Genomic DNA, 17,668 nt, shown 5'->3' with positions numbered 1-17,668 from the left:
CCCAAGCTTCAGAGTTTTCATTTTTTTAAATGAGGCTTATGCTTCATGTCTAGAACCTGACATCTTGCTTTATAAAGTTGTCCGATGGTTCTTCTTGCACTTTCACCTTCTTGAACATTGGTTTGAAATATAAAAATTGATTTGATAGTGATATTGTGCAAAACTAAACAAACCATTAAATTGAAAGTAATGAGTGATTAAACAGCTTATTCCATGTATCTTGAATTCCGATGGCTCTCCTCTTACAACCTACTTAGACAACGTCGGTGAGAAAGACGGGAGCCCATTACCTTGGACTTAGTTCTTTATCCAGATATCTTCCAAGTTTACGGTTGTTTGAAGGCTAGCTCTTTGGCACACAAGGTCTAAATTGCATGCTGAAAGACTTTGCTACATGTTTGTATGCATTGTCAAGGTGGGAATGAACGCATGATCCTAGTATACGTTGCCTGTACTTCGGTATTAGCTTATAGAGTTTGATTCAGGTTAACTGTTGTAGAAAGCCGGTCAATCCTTTTCTTGACCTTTTCCATCTTTGAGATCTGCTCTTTAGCCAAAGCCATTCTCATGGAGAGGGCTCAAATAATAATATTGATGATTGATGATGAGGCCTTTTAGTTAGGAAAGACTAGTATTTCATATTTCTAAGCATTTAATAATAAGGATAATGTAGCACTAGTGTCATATTTCTTCAGATACTTATCCAAAGATTTTTTTTTTCAGATCATGGTAGTGAGATCAAGGAGGCAATTCATAGAATGCAGGATGTTTAACTTGGATAATTATTTCTGGAATCTCCTAGGACCATCGAATACCCCTACAATTGAAGGGATTCTTTAGGATGATCATAAGACAAATAATGCTTATGGGTGTAAATGTTGGGCCATTAAGGATCTAGGTGTGCAAAGGGAGTAAGTGTGATAGAATGGTGAGTTGGATGGATGGTAATATGCTAATAATTAAAATATTTGATGATGTGAAAAATATTGCTTTTTGCTGGAGTTATTAGGTAGTTTATTTTTTTCTTCGTTCCTTCATTTATAACAATATTATGTTTCTTCAATGGTTAATTTGTTGTAGAAAAATGTGCCATGTCAAACTTTGAAGAAAAAAGATCTGCAGTTTCAACTATATTATATTTTGCATGACCGAAGAACAGCAAAATGAGTGGATTATATGTAAAAGTTCTTGATCTAAATATTTTACTTTATGTAATAGGAAGAGCATGACGGAATATGATCCTCGTTTAGTTGCTCCCACTTGCTTGTACTTGGCCTCTAAAGCTGAGGAAAGCACAGTGCAGGCTAGACTTCTTGTATTCTACATCAAGAAAATGTGTAAGTGTTTATCTTTTCAGCATATTTTTAGGTTATATTCCCACATTTTATTATTTCTTTCCATGAACAATATTATAATGCATTAAATATGTTACCTATTGACTTGTATCTAAATTTACATAATAGGTCCAGACGAAAAATATCGCTTTGAAATCAAGGACATCCTAGAAATGGAAATGAAGCTCTTAGAAGCCCTTGACTATTATTTAGTAGTTTTTCATCCTTATCGCGCTTTGCTTCAGTAAGTAATATTTAATATAATGTCACTGCTTGTACATGGCTTGTAAATTTGATATCATCTAAAGTTCAATGTGGTTATTCTTAATTTCATTTATACACTGATGTTGATAATTCAGTTGGACCTTCTTTTATGCTTTACAGTCTACCCTTCCCTCTGAAACCTCAGAAGCAAATTTATAGAATTCTTATGCCCTTGATAAAAATTCGGCAACTGATTACTATACTCAAAACCTGAAGCAGTGTGAATAGCTGGAGCCTTGATGTGATCATAATAAATTTCTACTCTTTTGTTAGGTTTTCAAAATTTCATGTTGAGTGAGGGGTCATATAGGAGGTGGTGGTTGTTGGTGAGGTTGAATTGGGAGAGGTCGGTTGAGGAGACAGACTGTGATTTCATTTGGGCACTAGATGGCTGGAGGACGAGGATGATGATGATGGAGATTAGTTTTTTTGAGGAGAGAGAAGAGGTAAGAGGAGTGGCAAGAGGAGTGGCAGGAGAGGTGGTTGTAGGATGGAGGAGGGGTTGGAGGGCCATAGCAGGCTCCGTTGAGGTTTAGTTGATTTCTGTTCATTGTGATTGAGATTGAATTGAGGTTTTCCTATTGGGTTTCGAGCGGTTTATAGGGTTTGGAGACTCATACCTTCCTATAAAAAGCATAACATAAAAGTTGGTTTTGTTTTGGCTTTTCAATAACATTGGGTTGATAATTAAAAAGAGAAAATTAACAAATATTGAAACGCTGTTAATTTAACATATGTAATTTAGTTATAGAACTTTTCTATCATACATATGATGATTTAACATCTGTAATTTAATTGCAATCATTTGATGTAGAATCTTATTTTAGAATATTACTTAGTAATTTAATCAATAGACTGTTTTAATACTAAAATTTGAGGAGTTTGCTATTAAAACTTTATAATAGGAATAGGTCACTCAAAATGAAAAAAGAAAAACTAGGAGATAAGTTTATAGTGAACTCACCTTACAAAACTTTATTATTTAATGTTTTTTATCAACTTCAATTACTACTGCTATGCTTTTAGGAAATCACTAAAAGTACTGTTATACATGTAGAAGATAAATTGGCGTTTTTAAATCTTTATTTTAAAAGAATTTATTTAAAAATAAACATAAAAAGTTATTTCTTCTTAGGAGTTTTTGGTAAGATGTTTTTAGAGAAGAGGTGATCAATTGCCATGAAAGTTATTTCAGAAAAGGTGGGAAACTTTGAGCACTCCTCAAATTTTTTAATTAAATAATATATTAATTAAATTACTAAGTAATATTCTAGAATAATCTTCTACAACAGATGATTGTAACTAAATTACCTAAAATGTTAAACCATCAAATATATGATAGAAAAGTGCTACCTAAATTAATAAATATTTATTAATTTGCTCTTTTAATTATCAAACTGTTAAAATACTCTTATGTTTTTGAAAAGCAAAATGGAACAAATTTTCTGTCATGCTTTTTATGCTTATAACAGAAGGAATGATGAGTCTCTAAACCCTATACAACCCCTCAAAACCAATTTGAAATATCTCAATTCAATCTCAATCACAATGGACCCAAATCAACCAAACCTCAACGAAGCCTATTATAGCCTCCAATACCTCCTTAATCCTACAGCCATCTCTCCCACCACTCCTCTTGCCACCCTGCCTCTGCTCTCTCTTCCCCCCAGAACCCTAATCTCCAACAACATCATCATTCTCATCCTCCAGCTCATCTATCGCCCTAACGAAATCACAGTCTACGTCTTCTCTGTCTACTCTCCCAATTCAATCTCACCAAGTACAGCAACAACCTCTAATATGATTTCTCACTCAACATGGAATTTCAAAACCCTAACAAAAGAATCGGAATTTATTCCTATTGATCAAGGCTTGAGCTACTGAAATCAGTAGATGATTTTAGTACAAGTTTTTAAGTTTACTAAACTATTATAGTTGGAGCATGTGATATGAAAAAATATATATATATTTAAGAAACAAAATTTTATATTGAAACCCACAAAAATACCATTTTATCCCTCATCCATCTATATGATGTCCAGCTTACAACCTTTCTTTCCGTACCCTCACAATTTTCAGTATGCAGTAGTATAGATATATAATTAACGAATTTGGTCTTAGTCAATATTGAATATGCCTTCTTGCAATGTCATAATTTTAGGTCATGGGGTACTATCAATTGGCACGGCCGATTTGGAGTGACACGGCATCTTGTCTCAAAGTGATATTAGTCTTTTTTGTCTTCTTATCTTTCCGCTTATTTTCTCCTACTGTACTTCCTCACTCCTTCTATTTCCTCTAGTTAATTATGTGCTAATCCGATAAGTATCTAATAACCTGCAGTGTATTTGGGCACTTAGTTTCTCTTTGAAGTGTGTTAAGTTGAAATCATTAATTTGAGGAAATAGTTTATTGAATATATAGTTGTGTAAACTCAAGATTGGTTTGCCCTAATATGGAATTAAGATATCAAAAAGAAGTTATAGCTTAGTTTTTCTTTTACGTTCCCCTTCCGTTCTTTTAATACGCTGATTCTGCCTATATTTTCTATTTGGACAGATTATTGCAGGATGCTAACATGACAGATTTGACTCATATTTCTTGGTAAGCATTTCATTATTGTTGCTTTGTTGAATCATATGATGAGTTGTCCTGCTCCCATCATAGAAAATTAATCCTAAACCTGGCAAAGAAGTGTAATTATTATAACTGATTATATAACTCTAATTTACTCATAGCCTTAGCAGCTCGCCCCTGGTTGAATACTTTTTCTCAACTCATATATTGGAGTGTATCAACTCATGAAGTTGACCTTAGATTCTCAAAAGAAATAAAGGAATCTAGTTGAGAGCATAAAATATAGCCTTTATCTTGATTGGAATACCATAATCTATATTTGGGACACATTCATCTTTAGTAATGCAAACAGTAGAATATTTCTTTCAATTTGCTTGATAAATTCCCCTTATGTTTCACTAATAAATGCCTTATCTTAGTATAGATAATAGTCTACTTAGACCTCGCAAAATCTACTGTAACCTGTGAATAGTTGTGCACAGGTATATTATTTCAAGGGTTAAGTCTACATAGACCCGTGCAGTATTGCTATTTTGCACTTACCACCCCTGTTGTTACATTGTTGCAGAAAGCCCCTGGGGTAGCATTTTTGACTCTCTTACCCCTGGTGAAATTTTGAGAGATATTATTCCTCGGTAGAATGACAGAGTCTGTCCGAGGATAAAAGAGTCAAAAAAATGCCCGGGGTTCTATCTTCAACAAAAAAACTGCAGGAGTATTAAGTTCAAACTATTGACACTACAGGGGGTCTTTCTACCCTATGTTCAATCTGCAGACACTCTTATTCGTCATCATTATTTCTTATAATAAAATAATATATGCAGGGGTCTTGTGAATGACACCTACAAGACGGATCTCATTCTCATCTATCCTCCACATATGATAGCATTAGCCTGCATATACATCGCGAGTGTGCTCAAAGATAAAGAGACGACTGCCTGGTTCGAGGAGCTTCGTGTCGACATGAATGTTGTATGTTATTCCTCTGACAATGGCTGGAACCTTTTTTTTTTCTCTTCTATGAATTCGGAATAATGAGAACACGGTAAATTTTACAGGTGAAGAATATATCCATGGAGATACTCAACTTCTATGAATCCAGAATTGAAGCTTTCAAAGGCATCCCTGAAGCCTATAAGAGCATGACAGAAGAGAAAATAAATGCAGCTCTGAACAAATTGGCGATGAAGTAACGCTTGTAGGTTATTTCTCCTGTATAAATAATTTTGACAATAGCTTGTCACGTCCTGGTGTATGTTTGTGATGCACTGAGCTTGCTGATTTCTGATACATGAGCCATAAATCTGAGCAATCTTATAGTTTCGTCTCCTTGTTTTATTGGGACCTGTCATCAAATTTGTGCTTGAGGCAGCTGATAAGAGCAAGTAGAGCTAGTTATGGTCCAGCGTACAAATGATTATGAGTAAATTTCGCAAAAGTATCCTCTTATTTGTTTAGGTACTCTGCGAAAAAGCGTCATAGACTGTTTTTATTAGAAGTTAACTAACATTTGCGGATCAATAGAAGGTTGTCACATACTATAATAAAAACGTATGGTGATTTTTTTTTTTTTTTTGAGAAAAAGGATGAATTACCAAAATAGTAATCCAGCCAGCTAAATCAGACAAAACGTATGGTGATTTAATTAATAGTAATAGTTGCAACTTGCGAGTGCCATAATGTGAAGTTCATGATAGCTTATTGTCTTCACCTGAAAATTCATAATAATTTTGTAAACCATAACTAAAGTTACACACTCTAGTAAATTTACGGAAGAGTTTCTAAACCCATGAGCTTTTACATCAACAGAAAATTGAATTTTGTTAAGAAAATTGAAGGAAAACTTATTTAATAGTTTCCCAACCTTCTTCCTTTTTCTTTGATTTGAGTAAAACAACCAAACAGGCCCTCAGGGGAGCGGAAAAAAAAATGTTGATGAAACAGGCCCTCACCAAAACATTTTTACTTTTTCTTTTCTTACCCCCTTCACGGAGGTGATCTTACTTATGGCAAAATAATCTTCTGAATGAAGTTCAGAAGACGGTTCATAATAACTATCATTTTCCAAAAAAGATCCACCATCCAAACCAAAACAAAAAAATTTCGTCGTCAAATTTGGGACTCATAACAGTATTCCGAATTCAATCCAAACGCAGGAAAAACTCGAGGGGCTGAAAAAAAATGCGAACCGAACCAGCAGCAGCACAAATCTACAACTATAACTACGTAGACCATGAGCAGGCACTACTACCATATATACTTTTAATCATCGACACAAAAAGAAGTTCACAAATCTACAGGTCGGTTAGGAACTCTACGTACACCTCTCTCTCAATGCAAGATCAGTCAGTTATTTTAGCCGCTTGGGGCGGGACCACCACAATCTGCCTCGTCGGGTTCGAGCTCTCCGGGCCCCCGGCATGCTTAACGAACCCTCGGCGAGAAGCAACCCCGTGGCAAACGCAAACTATCCTCACCTCGCCCTCGTCGTACCTGTACAGCAGCCCCCTCACCGTCCTCCGTCGGCGCCCTCGTCGCGACCGCACGGCATCGCGGTCGCCGCGGCGGGGACGGGCCACGCCTGCGCCGGGGCCTGGGGTTTGAGACGGCCTCCTGCCTCCCTCGGCTGTCAGGTGCGAGGTCGGGTCGACGAGGAGTTGCTCCTGTCGCTTGCCGCTGCTGCTCCATCCTGTAATACATAAGCCGGAGTAGTTAGGTTTGATGCATTATTTCATTTTGATTAGAGGAATCAATTGCAGGTCAATTCTCTGAGGGTAGAAGAGCCAAAAAAGATTCATCAGGACCGTCTTCATCCAACCATAGAACTAATTAATAGGGGGCTGTCCGCAGTTTGTGCCAGTACGCATGAATTTGCGGCGATTGGAGATTATTATTTTAATTGTGATAAATAAAAATCAAATTAGAAGGTCAGGCTATAGCAAATTATGATAAGTTGGTTTATTAATGCAAGGGTTTGTGTATACGTTCATTGCCTGTGGTGAGCTTAAGGAGGACATGCAGTTTGGATCAATACGTAAAGACTAGCTCTATATGGACTATTTTATGGACAGGGGGCCCTCCCATTGCCTTGACGCACTGTTCATGAACAGTGCGTCAAGCAATGGGAGGGGACACGTGTCCCCGTGTCCCATAAAAATGATCCCAAGATTTTTCATAAGTACATGATGTGACGAGTAAAGGAGGACACTCTGGATCAATGCGTTACTCACAAAAGATATCTTCATACGTACTTTGCATGGACGATTCTCTCTCGAGACACCACGTGTCTGGTGAATTGTGCTCACTAGATACTTTCTTCCTTTGACTAATTATTATTTAATTATTATTCTTGAAGCGCGAGACACAAAGATATATGTGTTGAGTGGCATCATAGTCCCACATCGACTTATAAATAGAAGGGGATTTGGAGTTTATAATGAAAGGGCAAGTCTCTATTGGTATGAGGCCTTTTGGGTGAAACCCGAAGAACAAAAACCGTGAGGGCTTGGCCGAAAGCGGACAATATCATACGCAAAATAGAGAGTAAATAGTGCCCAACGATCCTACAAGTGCTATCAGAGCCAAGGTCGCCGGAGTTTAGCCCCAAAACAAACAGTGTGAGCCCCCGATTAAGAGAAAGATCATGGTTGAGCTCTATTGGACAGGCGGTGTGCTCCCGGTGAAGAGCGATTGCCTGGATAGAGGAAAAAGGCTCACGAGGGTTGATGGACTCGATGAAGCAGGTCTTCCCGTTGTAGGAGAGGACGGATGGATGATCATTTAAGGGAGGCTCGGTGACTTTGTTTGAGGGAGGCTTGTTGAGTGGGCAATCATAGTCCCACATCGACTATAAATAAGAAGGGGATTTGGAGTTTATAATGAAAGGCAAGTCTCTATTGGTATGAGGCCTTTTGGGTGAAACCCAAGAACAAAACCGTGAGGGCTTGGCCCGAAGCGGACAATATCATACCAAAATAGAGAGTAAATAGTGCCCAACGATCCTACAATATGCGTATATATGGGCTTTCAAGATCGTTTAATATGTATTAGCATACAGAGGGTCAACAAAGAATCAACGCTGGCAATAGAAACCATACATTTTTAACAAAACATACCTGATATTTTAATGTCTATTCCTTAAACAGGATAAAATTGGAGGTTGATTATAATTTGGGGTGAAAAGTACACCCTATATTTCAGGAAACCCCCTCAACTTTGGACGATTTCTGATATAACCCCAACAACTTCCAAAATCTTTAACGTTGAGGGGGTTTCCCAATATTTTGAAAAGTTATGGAGGGTCGTCGTAAACGTACAGGTTTTTTCTAAAATTTAAACAAAAATAGGTTTTTCTAAAATTTTAAACAAAAATAGATTATGCACACGCGAATTTCGAGAGGGTAATTATATTTAAGTTAACGTGGTAATTAATTAAGTTATGGTTTTCTAATAGGGTAGTACTACAGCAACTTAAAAATAGGGATACGGCACATGTGAGGTGTTAACTCACTGTGTCGTGAACAGTACATCATAGGACAGTGAGCCGACACTCATATGCAATGTCTCATGTAGGGTCCGATGTTTTTGGATCCCTAAGGCGCCACCGGCATTTTTCTTTCTAATAAGACTCACTCGAGCTAGGACGCTCTGTGAGCTTCTCCAAGCAACCCCCCTCATTCTCGTGCACCCGTTCCCGCCGAATCCCCCGTAGTTAGGTTGATCAGGGTTAGGCTAAAAAGCCGGAGACCAAGCTGCTACCGGGTGCGAGAGGCTCCGCGCCGAGCCCGGCGCTGGCACCAAACACGTTCATCACCATCGGACGCCCGCGGGCGCTAACGGGTCTCGGTTCGGACGTCTCCCCGGCGACCGTCAGCGCCGGCCCCCTGGCGGTTGCCGCCGCCGCAACGGAGAGGCCGAGGCTGAGCTCCACCTCCTCGTCGTCTAACGGGTAGCTCTCTTCAAACCTTCACATTCCTCTCTCTCTCTCTGCCTCCCTCTCTGCTATCGGATCCGCTTGTAGACCGCCTTTATTCTCTTCAGAAGCAACCCGGTGACTGACACGTGGAGGACAACCTCGGACAGGAACGCGTAGGTGGTCGCGACAGCTTGTGCTGCGTTCCGAAGCTGACGCGTGTTTTTTTTGGGTGGGGGGGGGGGGGCGGGGTTGTTGTTGACGGGGATTAATTAATGCATGGTCGCGTTGCCAGGTTACATGGGCTTGAGACGTGTGACACGTGGCTACTGTAGGATCCACGTGGTATCAAAGTTTTTATATTGGGTTTTTTTAGGACAACGTGGTGGCCCTGGTGAATGCTAAAACGGGTCGGGTTGATAGAAGATCGCTCCCGAGATTAGTAAATGACCTTCAGCTTCAACGTTTTGGGTATCCGCAATTTTAGTATAGGAAAATGTACGTATTACAATCTCAGTGCATGAGTAGTTAGGTTTGATGCATTATTTCATTTTGATTAGAGTGATCAATTGCAGGTCAATTCTCTGAGGGTAGAAGAGCCAAAAAGATTCATTCAGGGACCGTCTTCATCAACCATAGAACTAATTAAGGGGGGCCTGTCCGCAGTTGTGCCAGTACGCATGAATTTGCGCCGATTGGAGATTATTCATTTTAATTGTGATAAATAAAATATCAAATTAGAAGGTCAGGTATAGCAATTATGATAAGTTGGTTTATTAATGCAAGGGGTTTGTGTAATACGTTCATTGCTGTGGTGAGCTTAAGGAGGACATGCAGTTTGATCAATACGTAAAGACTAGCTCTATATGGACTATTTTTATGGGACAGGGGGCCCTCCCCATTGCTTGACGCACTGTTCATGAACAGTGCGTCAAGCAATGGGGAGGGGACACGTGTCCCCGTGTCCCATAAAAATGATCCCAAGGCATTTTTCATAAGTACATGATGTGACGAGCTAAAGGAGGACACTTGGATCAATGCGTTACTCACAAAAGATATCTTCATACGTACTTTGCATGGACGATTCTCTCTCGAGACACCACGTGTCTGGTGAATTGTGCTCACTAGATACTTTCTTCCTTTGACTAATTATTATATTAATTATTATATCTTGAAGCGGAGACACAAAAGATATATGTGTTGAGTGGGCAATCATAGTCCCACATCGACTATAAATAAGAAGGGGATTTGGAGTTTATAATGAAAGGGCAAGTCTCTATTGGTATGAGGCCTTTTGGGTGAAACCCAAGAACAAAACCGTGAGGGCTTGGCCCGAAGCGGACAATATCATACCAAAATAGAGAGTAAATAGTGCCCAACGATCCTACAAGTGGTATCAGAGCCAAGGTCCCGGAGTTTAGCCCCAAAACAAAAGTGGTGAGCCCCCGATTAAAGAAAGATCATGGTTGAGCTCTATTGGACAGGCGGTGTGCTCCCGGTGAAGAGGAGATGCCTGGATAGAGGAAAAAGGCTCACGAGGTTGATGGACTCGATGAAGCAGGTCTTCCCGGTGTAGGAGAGGACGGATGGATGATCATTTAAGGGGAGGCTCGGTGGGACTTTGTTTGAGGGGAGGATTGTTGAGTGGGCAATCATAGTCCCACATCGACTATAAATAAGAAGGGGATTTGGAGTTTATAATGAAAGGGCAAGTCTCTATTGGTATGAGGCCTTTTGGGTGAAACCCAAGAACAAAACCGTGAGGGCTTGGCCCGAAGCGGACAATATCATACCAAAATAGAGAGTAAATAGTGCCCAACGATCCTACAATATGGTATATATGGGCTTTCAAGATCGTTTATATGTATTAGCATACAGAGGGTCAACAAAGAATCAACGTGCAATAGAAACCACTACATTTTTAACAAAACATACCTGGATATTTTAATTCTATTCCTTAAACAGGGATAAAATTGGAGGTTGATTATAATTTTGGGGTGAAAAAGTACACCCTATATTTCAGGAAACCCCCTCAACTTTGGACGATTTCTGATATAACCCCCAACAACTTCCAAAATCTTTAACGTTGAAGGGGGTTTCCCAATATTTTGAAAGTTATGGAGGGTCGTCGTAAACGTACAGGTTTTTCTAAAATTTAAACAAAAATAGGTTTTTCTAAAATTTAAACAAAAATAGATTATGCACACGCGAATTCGAGAGGTAATTAATTAAGTTACGGTGGTAATTAATTAAGTTATGGTTTTCTAATAGGGTAGTACTACAGCAACTTAAAAATAGGGATACGGCACATGTGAGGTGTTAACTCACTGTGTCGTGAACAGTACATCATAGGACAGTGAGCCGACACCTCATATGCATGTCTCATGTAGGGTCCGATGTTTTTGGATCCCTAAGGCGCCACCGGCATTTTTCTTTCTAATAAGACTCACCTCGAGCTAGGACGCTCTGTGAGCTTCTCCAAGCAAACCCCCCCATTCTCGTGCACCCGTTCCCGCCGAATCCCCCGTAGTTAGGTTGATCAGGGTTAGCTAAAAAGCCCCGGAGACCAAGCTGCTAGCGGTGCGAGAGGCTCCGGCCCGAGCCGGCTGCTGGCCACCAAACACGTTCATCACCATCGGACGCCCGCGGGCGGCTAACGGGTCTCGGGTTCGGACGTCTCCCCCGGCCGACCCGTCAGCGCCGGCCCCTGCGGTTGCCGCCGCCCCAACGGAGAGGCCGAGGCTGAGCTCCACCTCCTCGTCGTCTAACGGGTACGCTCTCTTCAAACCCTTCCCATTCCCTCTCTCTCTCTCTCTCCCTCTCTCGCTATCGGATCCGCTTGTAGACCCCCTTTATTCTCTTCAGAAGCAACCCGGGTGACTGACACGTGGAGGAACAACCTCGGACAGGAACGCGTAGGCTGGTCGGCGACAGCTTGTGCTGCGTTCCGAAGCTGACGCGTGTTTTTTTTGGGGTGGGGGGGGGGGGGGGCGGGGTTGTTGTTGACGGGGATTAATTAATGCATGGTCGCGTTGCCAGGTTACATGGGCTTGAGGACGTGTGACACGTGGGCTACTGTAGGATCCACGTGGTATCAAAGTTTTTATATTGCGGTTTTTTTAGGACACGTGGTGGCCCTGGTGAATGCTAAAACGGGTCGGGTTGATAGAAGATCCGCTCCCGAGATTAGTAAATGACCTTCAGCTTCAACGTTTGGGTATCCGCAATTTTAGTATAGGAAAATGTACGTATTACAATCTCAGAGTCGGTGTTCAATTGGAAAATGGTTAGTGTAAAAGCTACGTAATTAATTATTACAAAAAAGGGTGAAAAAAAGAGCTGCACAATTATGTCATAAATGAAATCATGGGCATAGATGGTTTTACCATTTGGATTTAGAAGGAATTTTTATTGACGAGGTGGAATTATATTTTTACTTTCATAGTTGGAGATGGCAACATTTTTCTGTTGTCTTTTTTATTTCTCCGCAAATTGTAAGTTCATTTCTTTTTTCTGACTAAAATGTTGTAAACCAGAAATTTGAGCGTGAATCTAATTGTTGTATTAGATCCGAAGCTCTATTTTCCCACAACCGAACAGCTCTGTGGTTTTATTTTCACAGATAATTAAACCCCTCGACTAAAAATTTGTTTCTCTCCTACCTTGAGTAAAATTTTGACAATTACACGTGTGAACTTTGGAAGTCTCTAGAAACTCACATGGAGAACTACTCGCCAGCCAAGATGCGCATGTTTATGCATGCGTTCGACAAAAAAAAAGGAGGACACTTGGATCAGTACACTAATTTTTAAAAGATAAGCCTACCAAACGGCCTCTAGATCCAAGCCCAGCCTAGATGCGGCGAAGAGGATACATTATACGGTTATACGTACAGCCATAAAACATACAGATGCACGCCTTATCCTCCATTAAACAAATATTTAGTAGTGCCATGTTCATTTTCCATCATTTGTGCCCACAACTAAACACAAATTAATACTCCCTCATAAATGCATATTTGATCTTATCACATGCATAATCGACAATTCAAACGCTATAAACATAAAATAAAATTATATTTCCTAGACGCTAATACCCTAAACTGAAGCACTGTAATAATCTTTTCATGCGCTTTCACTTTAAAACAAATTAGTTCGAGTCCAGAGTTAGCACCAAGAGATAAAACACAGGTACTATAAAAAAAAAGAAAAAGATTAAAAAACAAAAAAAGGAAGCACGTACCTCAGGTCTCAGAACTCAACGCATTCAGACATACATTCATTCAGTTACTCGAATTAAACAGTCACAACTATTCAGATCCTTGATTTTTACAAGGAACAGTCGGAAACAACAAAGACCATAGTCCGTGAAATACAGAACATGTAAAAACAAAAAAAAATCAGACAAGAAATGACCCAAAGTTGAAGAAATACATCGTCAAATGGAAGAAAAAGCGAAGAACAAAAAATGAGAAGGCCTGTTCTTTCCAACAAATTGAAAGAAATAAAGAATACAGAACTAAAAGGACAACCTACTCTACGTCAGCCCGTAAGCTACTCTAGTTATACAGCATTTCACCAGGTGCGCGAGTAAAACACGCGATGAATATGAGGACTCCTGGATGTAAAATGGCACCCAAGCACTGTATCAACCACTAACCTTTCGACATCAAAACCTGGTTACCTTACTAGCAAAGAATAAAATGTCTCCTTTTTCCTTGTTGTCAAACAGGAGCCGACGCGCGAGGGGAAGCATCCTTGTGGGGCCCACGAAGACCGACTCTCTGATACCTATCACCACCGTCTCCACGCCCTGATCCTGCCGCCAAACACCCCCTTGCTACCGAAATCCCCTCTTCCGTAGCCTCTACCGCCACCACCAAAGTTACCACGGCCTCCTGATCCTTCGCTCCGGAATCCGCCCATTCTTCCAGAGAATCTTCCTCTGCCCCTGACTGCACGATAGATCGAGGGCAAAAAAGTGATTAGCACTAAATGCTGCTAAAATATATGCATTATGCACTAAAATTGAAGGATTACAAACTATTCGTCGCCTGCTTTTCAACTAGCAAAAAGTAAATACAGTTCTTAAATTACTGACAACTATAGTGGAGCTCTAAAGTTGTAGCAAGATTAGAGGCAGATAAAGTACTTGCTACTCCTTAGCTCTAAAATTGTGCTTGGGTAAGCAGCCTGACAGTTCGCTAAGTAGAGTCACTCTACCGAGAGGCAAAAAAGGCGACCCGAGGGAGGAAACTCTTCCCACCAAGAAGAAGGCTTCTTATCCTAGGAGTTTGCAAGTATGAGAATCCTTTATCTGTCTCTCTGAGTTTCTACTACTAAGTTGAGTAGCACTTCATCCCTTCTAGAATAGATTCCCATCAAGCAAGCAGGAGAAGATGGTCCTTTCATATCTCTGCCTGCTCCATGCTGTATAGCCTAAGGATCATGAGCGCGTTTAATACTAGAAGAGATTAGATCTTCCCAGTTATTTCGGAAGGGAAAATCAGTCTACAATGGAGCGGGTTTTTCTTATAATAAAAATCTGCCTTTTAAACTCGCACCCGCAGAGATTTGAAGCTGTTAGCTCCAATACAAACTTAAAAGTATCTCCGATTACAGTAAAACTTCAAATTTGTGGTCAATTCCGAGTAGGTTATTATAAGTAGAAGAAAATGAGACGTATACATTTTGGTAATAACCATACATGCTGAAAATAATACTTCACCAAAATCAAGTGGAATCATGAAATTGTAAAACCATGAAAGTTTACATACAGCGTGCAGTGCAAAGAAAATTTAACATGTACCTCGTGAACCAGTAGGCCGCTTTTCTTCAATGATGGCTTGACGGCCACCAATCATTACAGGTGAAGCCTAAAAAATCAACAAATAGAGTACACACTTGAGTCAAAATAAGCAAATATCATGCAAGCAGCTAAACAGATAAAACAGAATGAACAAAACAACGGCAGGATATGATAAGGATACGGAAAGAGCTGCTCCTTTAGCCAGCTAAGTCTCAACCAAATCATTAGATAGGGAACAAGAGAATGTCAACATCAGCTAGTAAGTTTACCTCTATTGCACTCTGAACAGAAGTAATAGTCTCGAACTCTATGAAACCAAAACAGAACCCTTGTTGCTGCCATCCAAAAACAAGCCAAGATTACAGGAAAGAAAATACTAAACATTCTGGAGCGGATTTCTTGGGTATAATAAGAAGCATACTGGAAATTGGAAGTTGGAACAGTAAATAACCTTATGGCTCCTAACTTGTATGCCACTGGGCTTAATTGGTCCAAACCTCTTGAACTCCTCTTCAAGTTGCATGGCTGTCGCATTAAGTGGTAGTCCTTTTATGTATATTGAATGACCGTCAGCTGAAAATATGCAGATGCATGGCCGTCATCATTACTGCCAAGGTCAATAAAGCTTATAGAGTGGTGATTTATCACAAGGGAATTGCCGTCACCTTCAGATTCTTGGACACTGGTAGTTTCTGGAGCATCTGAACTGACAGGAGGAGTCTCAGGGACAGAAGCTTCAGTAGGAGCAGGGGCCGCCTGCCTTTCTGGTTCAGAAGGCACAGCCCTAGCAGGAGCAGGTACTGGAACTGATGAAGGGGCAACATTCTCTTTCATGACTTTCAACTACATCCAATAAGATAACAAAGTCCTCAATAATGACTTACTGTAACCTGAAAACATTTCTTCAACTAATGTAATTTACACAAGGGTTGAAACATGTTCACATTGGGAAATCAGTAAGTATGATATAGTAAGATCACCTCATCCAGCCAACATATAGATGTCCTATATTCAAATTTTCAAACATTAAAAAAAGCTCATCCTTCACATAGAGCTATAAAGCTACCAAGGAAGTGCATCACATGAGCCTTTAGAGATTTAGAATTATAGACCAGTTTTACGTCTCAGTGGTTGAGCACGAACTTAGACTGCTTCCAAATGAACTTTTACGAATAACAGGCTCATTCGCATCACTATGTATTGCTCTACAAATGGTTTCACAAAAGATGTACTCAATACTTGATGGATCCTGGTATATGCTAGTTTTAGCTCAAAGCTCAGAGGGGAGGGCTTCTTATATGCCTTTAGAGGTTTAAAGTTATAAACAAATGTTTTACATCTCGATATTGCGCATGAAACTTGAGTTTCTCGATAAACATGCTATGGACAACAAGCTCATTAGAATTTTTGTTGTGTGAATAGTTTGATAAGAGATAAACCCAACACTTGATGCATCCTTGTTAGATGCTAGTTTTTAACATCTGCTGACATTTGTAACATATTCTAGATGTGCCACACTGCCATGCGTACATATAAAAATAAAGAAGTTCAAAATCCTAGAAATGGTTGCTGCACCATTACATTTGACTTTTTTAGTGGATATGCTGCATTTTACTTTTTTTTTTTTAAATTATGTTCCTTCAGCGCTAATGAATATATGTAACTTGAAAATATTCTTTACTACGGTATCTAAGTTTGACCGGTTTTTCACTTATATAACCTTGTTATTTCATGCTTAAATAAACATTAATAATCCACAAAATACATATATGCATATGATGCTGTGATTGTCGTATCCAAGATTTATCCACTTCCTGATTTTTTAGAGTTGTCCTAGCAGTGTAACCTATATCATCTCATATCCATATAACATTCCCCTATTGATTCAACAAATATTAACTTATGTCTAAGTAATGAGCATTTTCCACAGGAAGTTTAAATTTATACCTTTTTAAGATTTAAGAACTTCCTTTACCCTTGACAATAGAGAAACAAATTTGGATCCTTTACTTGAAGGATAATATAAGAAGGGTTCTAATAGCTGCTCACAACAAATGAGTGCCTTCCATTATAAAATACAATTTGAGTTATGAGGTATCAGCCTATATAATTAAACCAACCATTATATAAACTTCATACTTGAAAAGCTAAGAGATTTAAATAAAGTCCTACATTTTCCACTAGCATCTTCAATGGAAAAATATATAGAATTAGATATAACAAAAGGCACATAAGTAGTACTTCTATCTATAAGACAGACCCTTCAATTGGTATTGCCATCAGCCATGTACTGGGTTGTATTCATGGATTCATGTATTTGATGGAAATAATAAAAAAAAGATACAATTAAGGAATTTGAAAGAAGGTTGAAAACCAAGAATGAAAGAACACAAACTAGATAGAGAGTATGTCTTGCATATAGTCACTTAGGCAGTTAATACTATAGGAAGCACAAACAGTTCCAATGTAAAATTATGTTTGTCTCAGACACTTCTTGTTGTCTTAGTTATATTTTCTAAGTAATATTTATAATGTGTCACATGTCATTGTGTTATGCCATGTCACCTACATTCTGGCATATCCATGTCTGAGACTCTCACACATGCTATATTGCTTACTACCACATACATGATGAAATTACATAAGTTTCAAGTACCTTTGATCTAGCATGAAAGAGAACTTGAGTAGACTACAATCTTAATATAACTACCAAGATGCAACACATGTGGTCGTACACTCATAAAGGCCATGATATATTCCATTCCAGAGTAGC

The 17,668-nt window shown here is 39.3% G+C and overlaps 2 protein-coding genes across 3 annotated transcripts in view; one reads left to right on the top strand and one right to left on the bottom strand.

The window, feature by feature from the left end:
- Nucleotides 1-5,580, top strand: part of LOC109839628 (cyclin-C1-1-like) — an 18,355-nt gene extending 12,775 nt beyond the window's left edge. For both annotated transcript variants that reach the window (XM_020408132.1, XM_020408131.1), the window contains 5 exons: nucleotides 1,219-1,337; nucleotides 1,464-1,578; nucleotides 4,158-4,202; nucleotides 5,000-5,147; nucleotides 5,234-5,580. In XM_020408132.1, coding sequence (XP_020263721.1) covers nucleotides 1,219-1,337; nucleotides 1,464-1,578; nucleotides 4,158-4,202; nucleotides 5,000-5,147; nucleotides 5,234-5,368 — 562 coding nt within the window. In that variant the 3' untranslated portion in view covers nucleotides 5,369-5,580. The remainder of the gene's footprint in view (nucleotides 1-1,218; nucleotides 1,338-1,463; nucleotides 1,579-4,157; nucleotides 4,203-4,999; nucleotides 5,148-5,233) is intronic.
- Nucleotides 13,881-17,668, bottom strand: part of LOC109839426 (ras GTPase-activating protein-binding protein 1-like) — a 6,514-nt gene continuing 2,726 nt past the window's right edge. Inside the window, exons 5-9 of the mRNA XM_020407850.1 lie at nucleotides 15,561-15,738; nucleotides 15,347-15,468; nucleotides 15,165-15,230; nucleotides 14,896-14,962; nucleotides 13,881-14,041 (exon numbers count right to left, since the gene is read on the bottom strand). Of these exons, the coding sequence (XP_020263439.1) occupies nucleotides 13,881-14,041; nucleotides 14,896-14,962; nucleotides 15,165-15,230; nucleotides 15,347-15,468; nucleotides 15,561-15,738 (594 nt within the window). The remainder of the gene's footprint in view (nucleotides 14,042-14,895; nucleotides 14,963-15,164; nucleotides 15,231-15,346; nucleotides 15,469-15,560; nucleotides 15,739-17,668) is intronic.

This window comes from Asparagus officinalis, chromosome 4 (genome assembly GCF_001876935.1).
Source record: "Asparagus officinalis chromosome 4, Aspof.V1, whole genome shotgun sequence".
Lineage (NCBI taxonomy): Eukaryota > Viridiplantae > Streptophyta > Magnoliopsida > Asparagales > Asparagaceae > Asparagus > Asparagus officinalis.
Note: the sequence above shows the minus strand (reverse complement) of the source record. Positions and strands in the feature narration are given on the sequence as shown.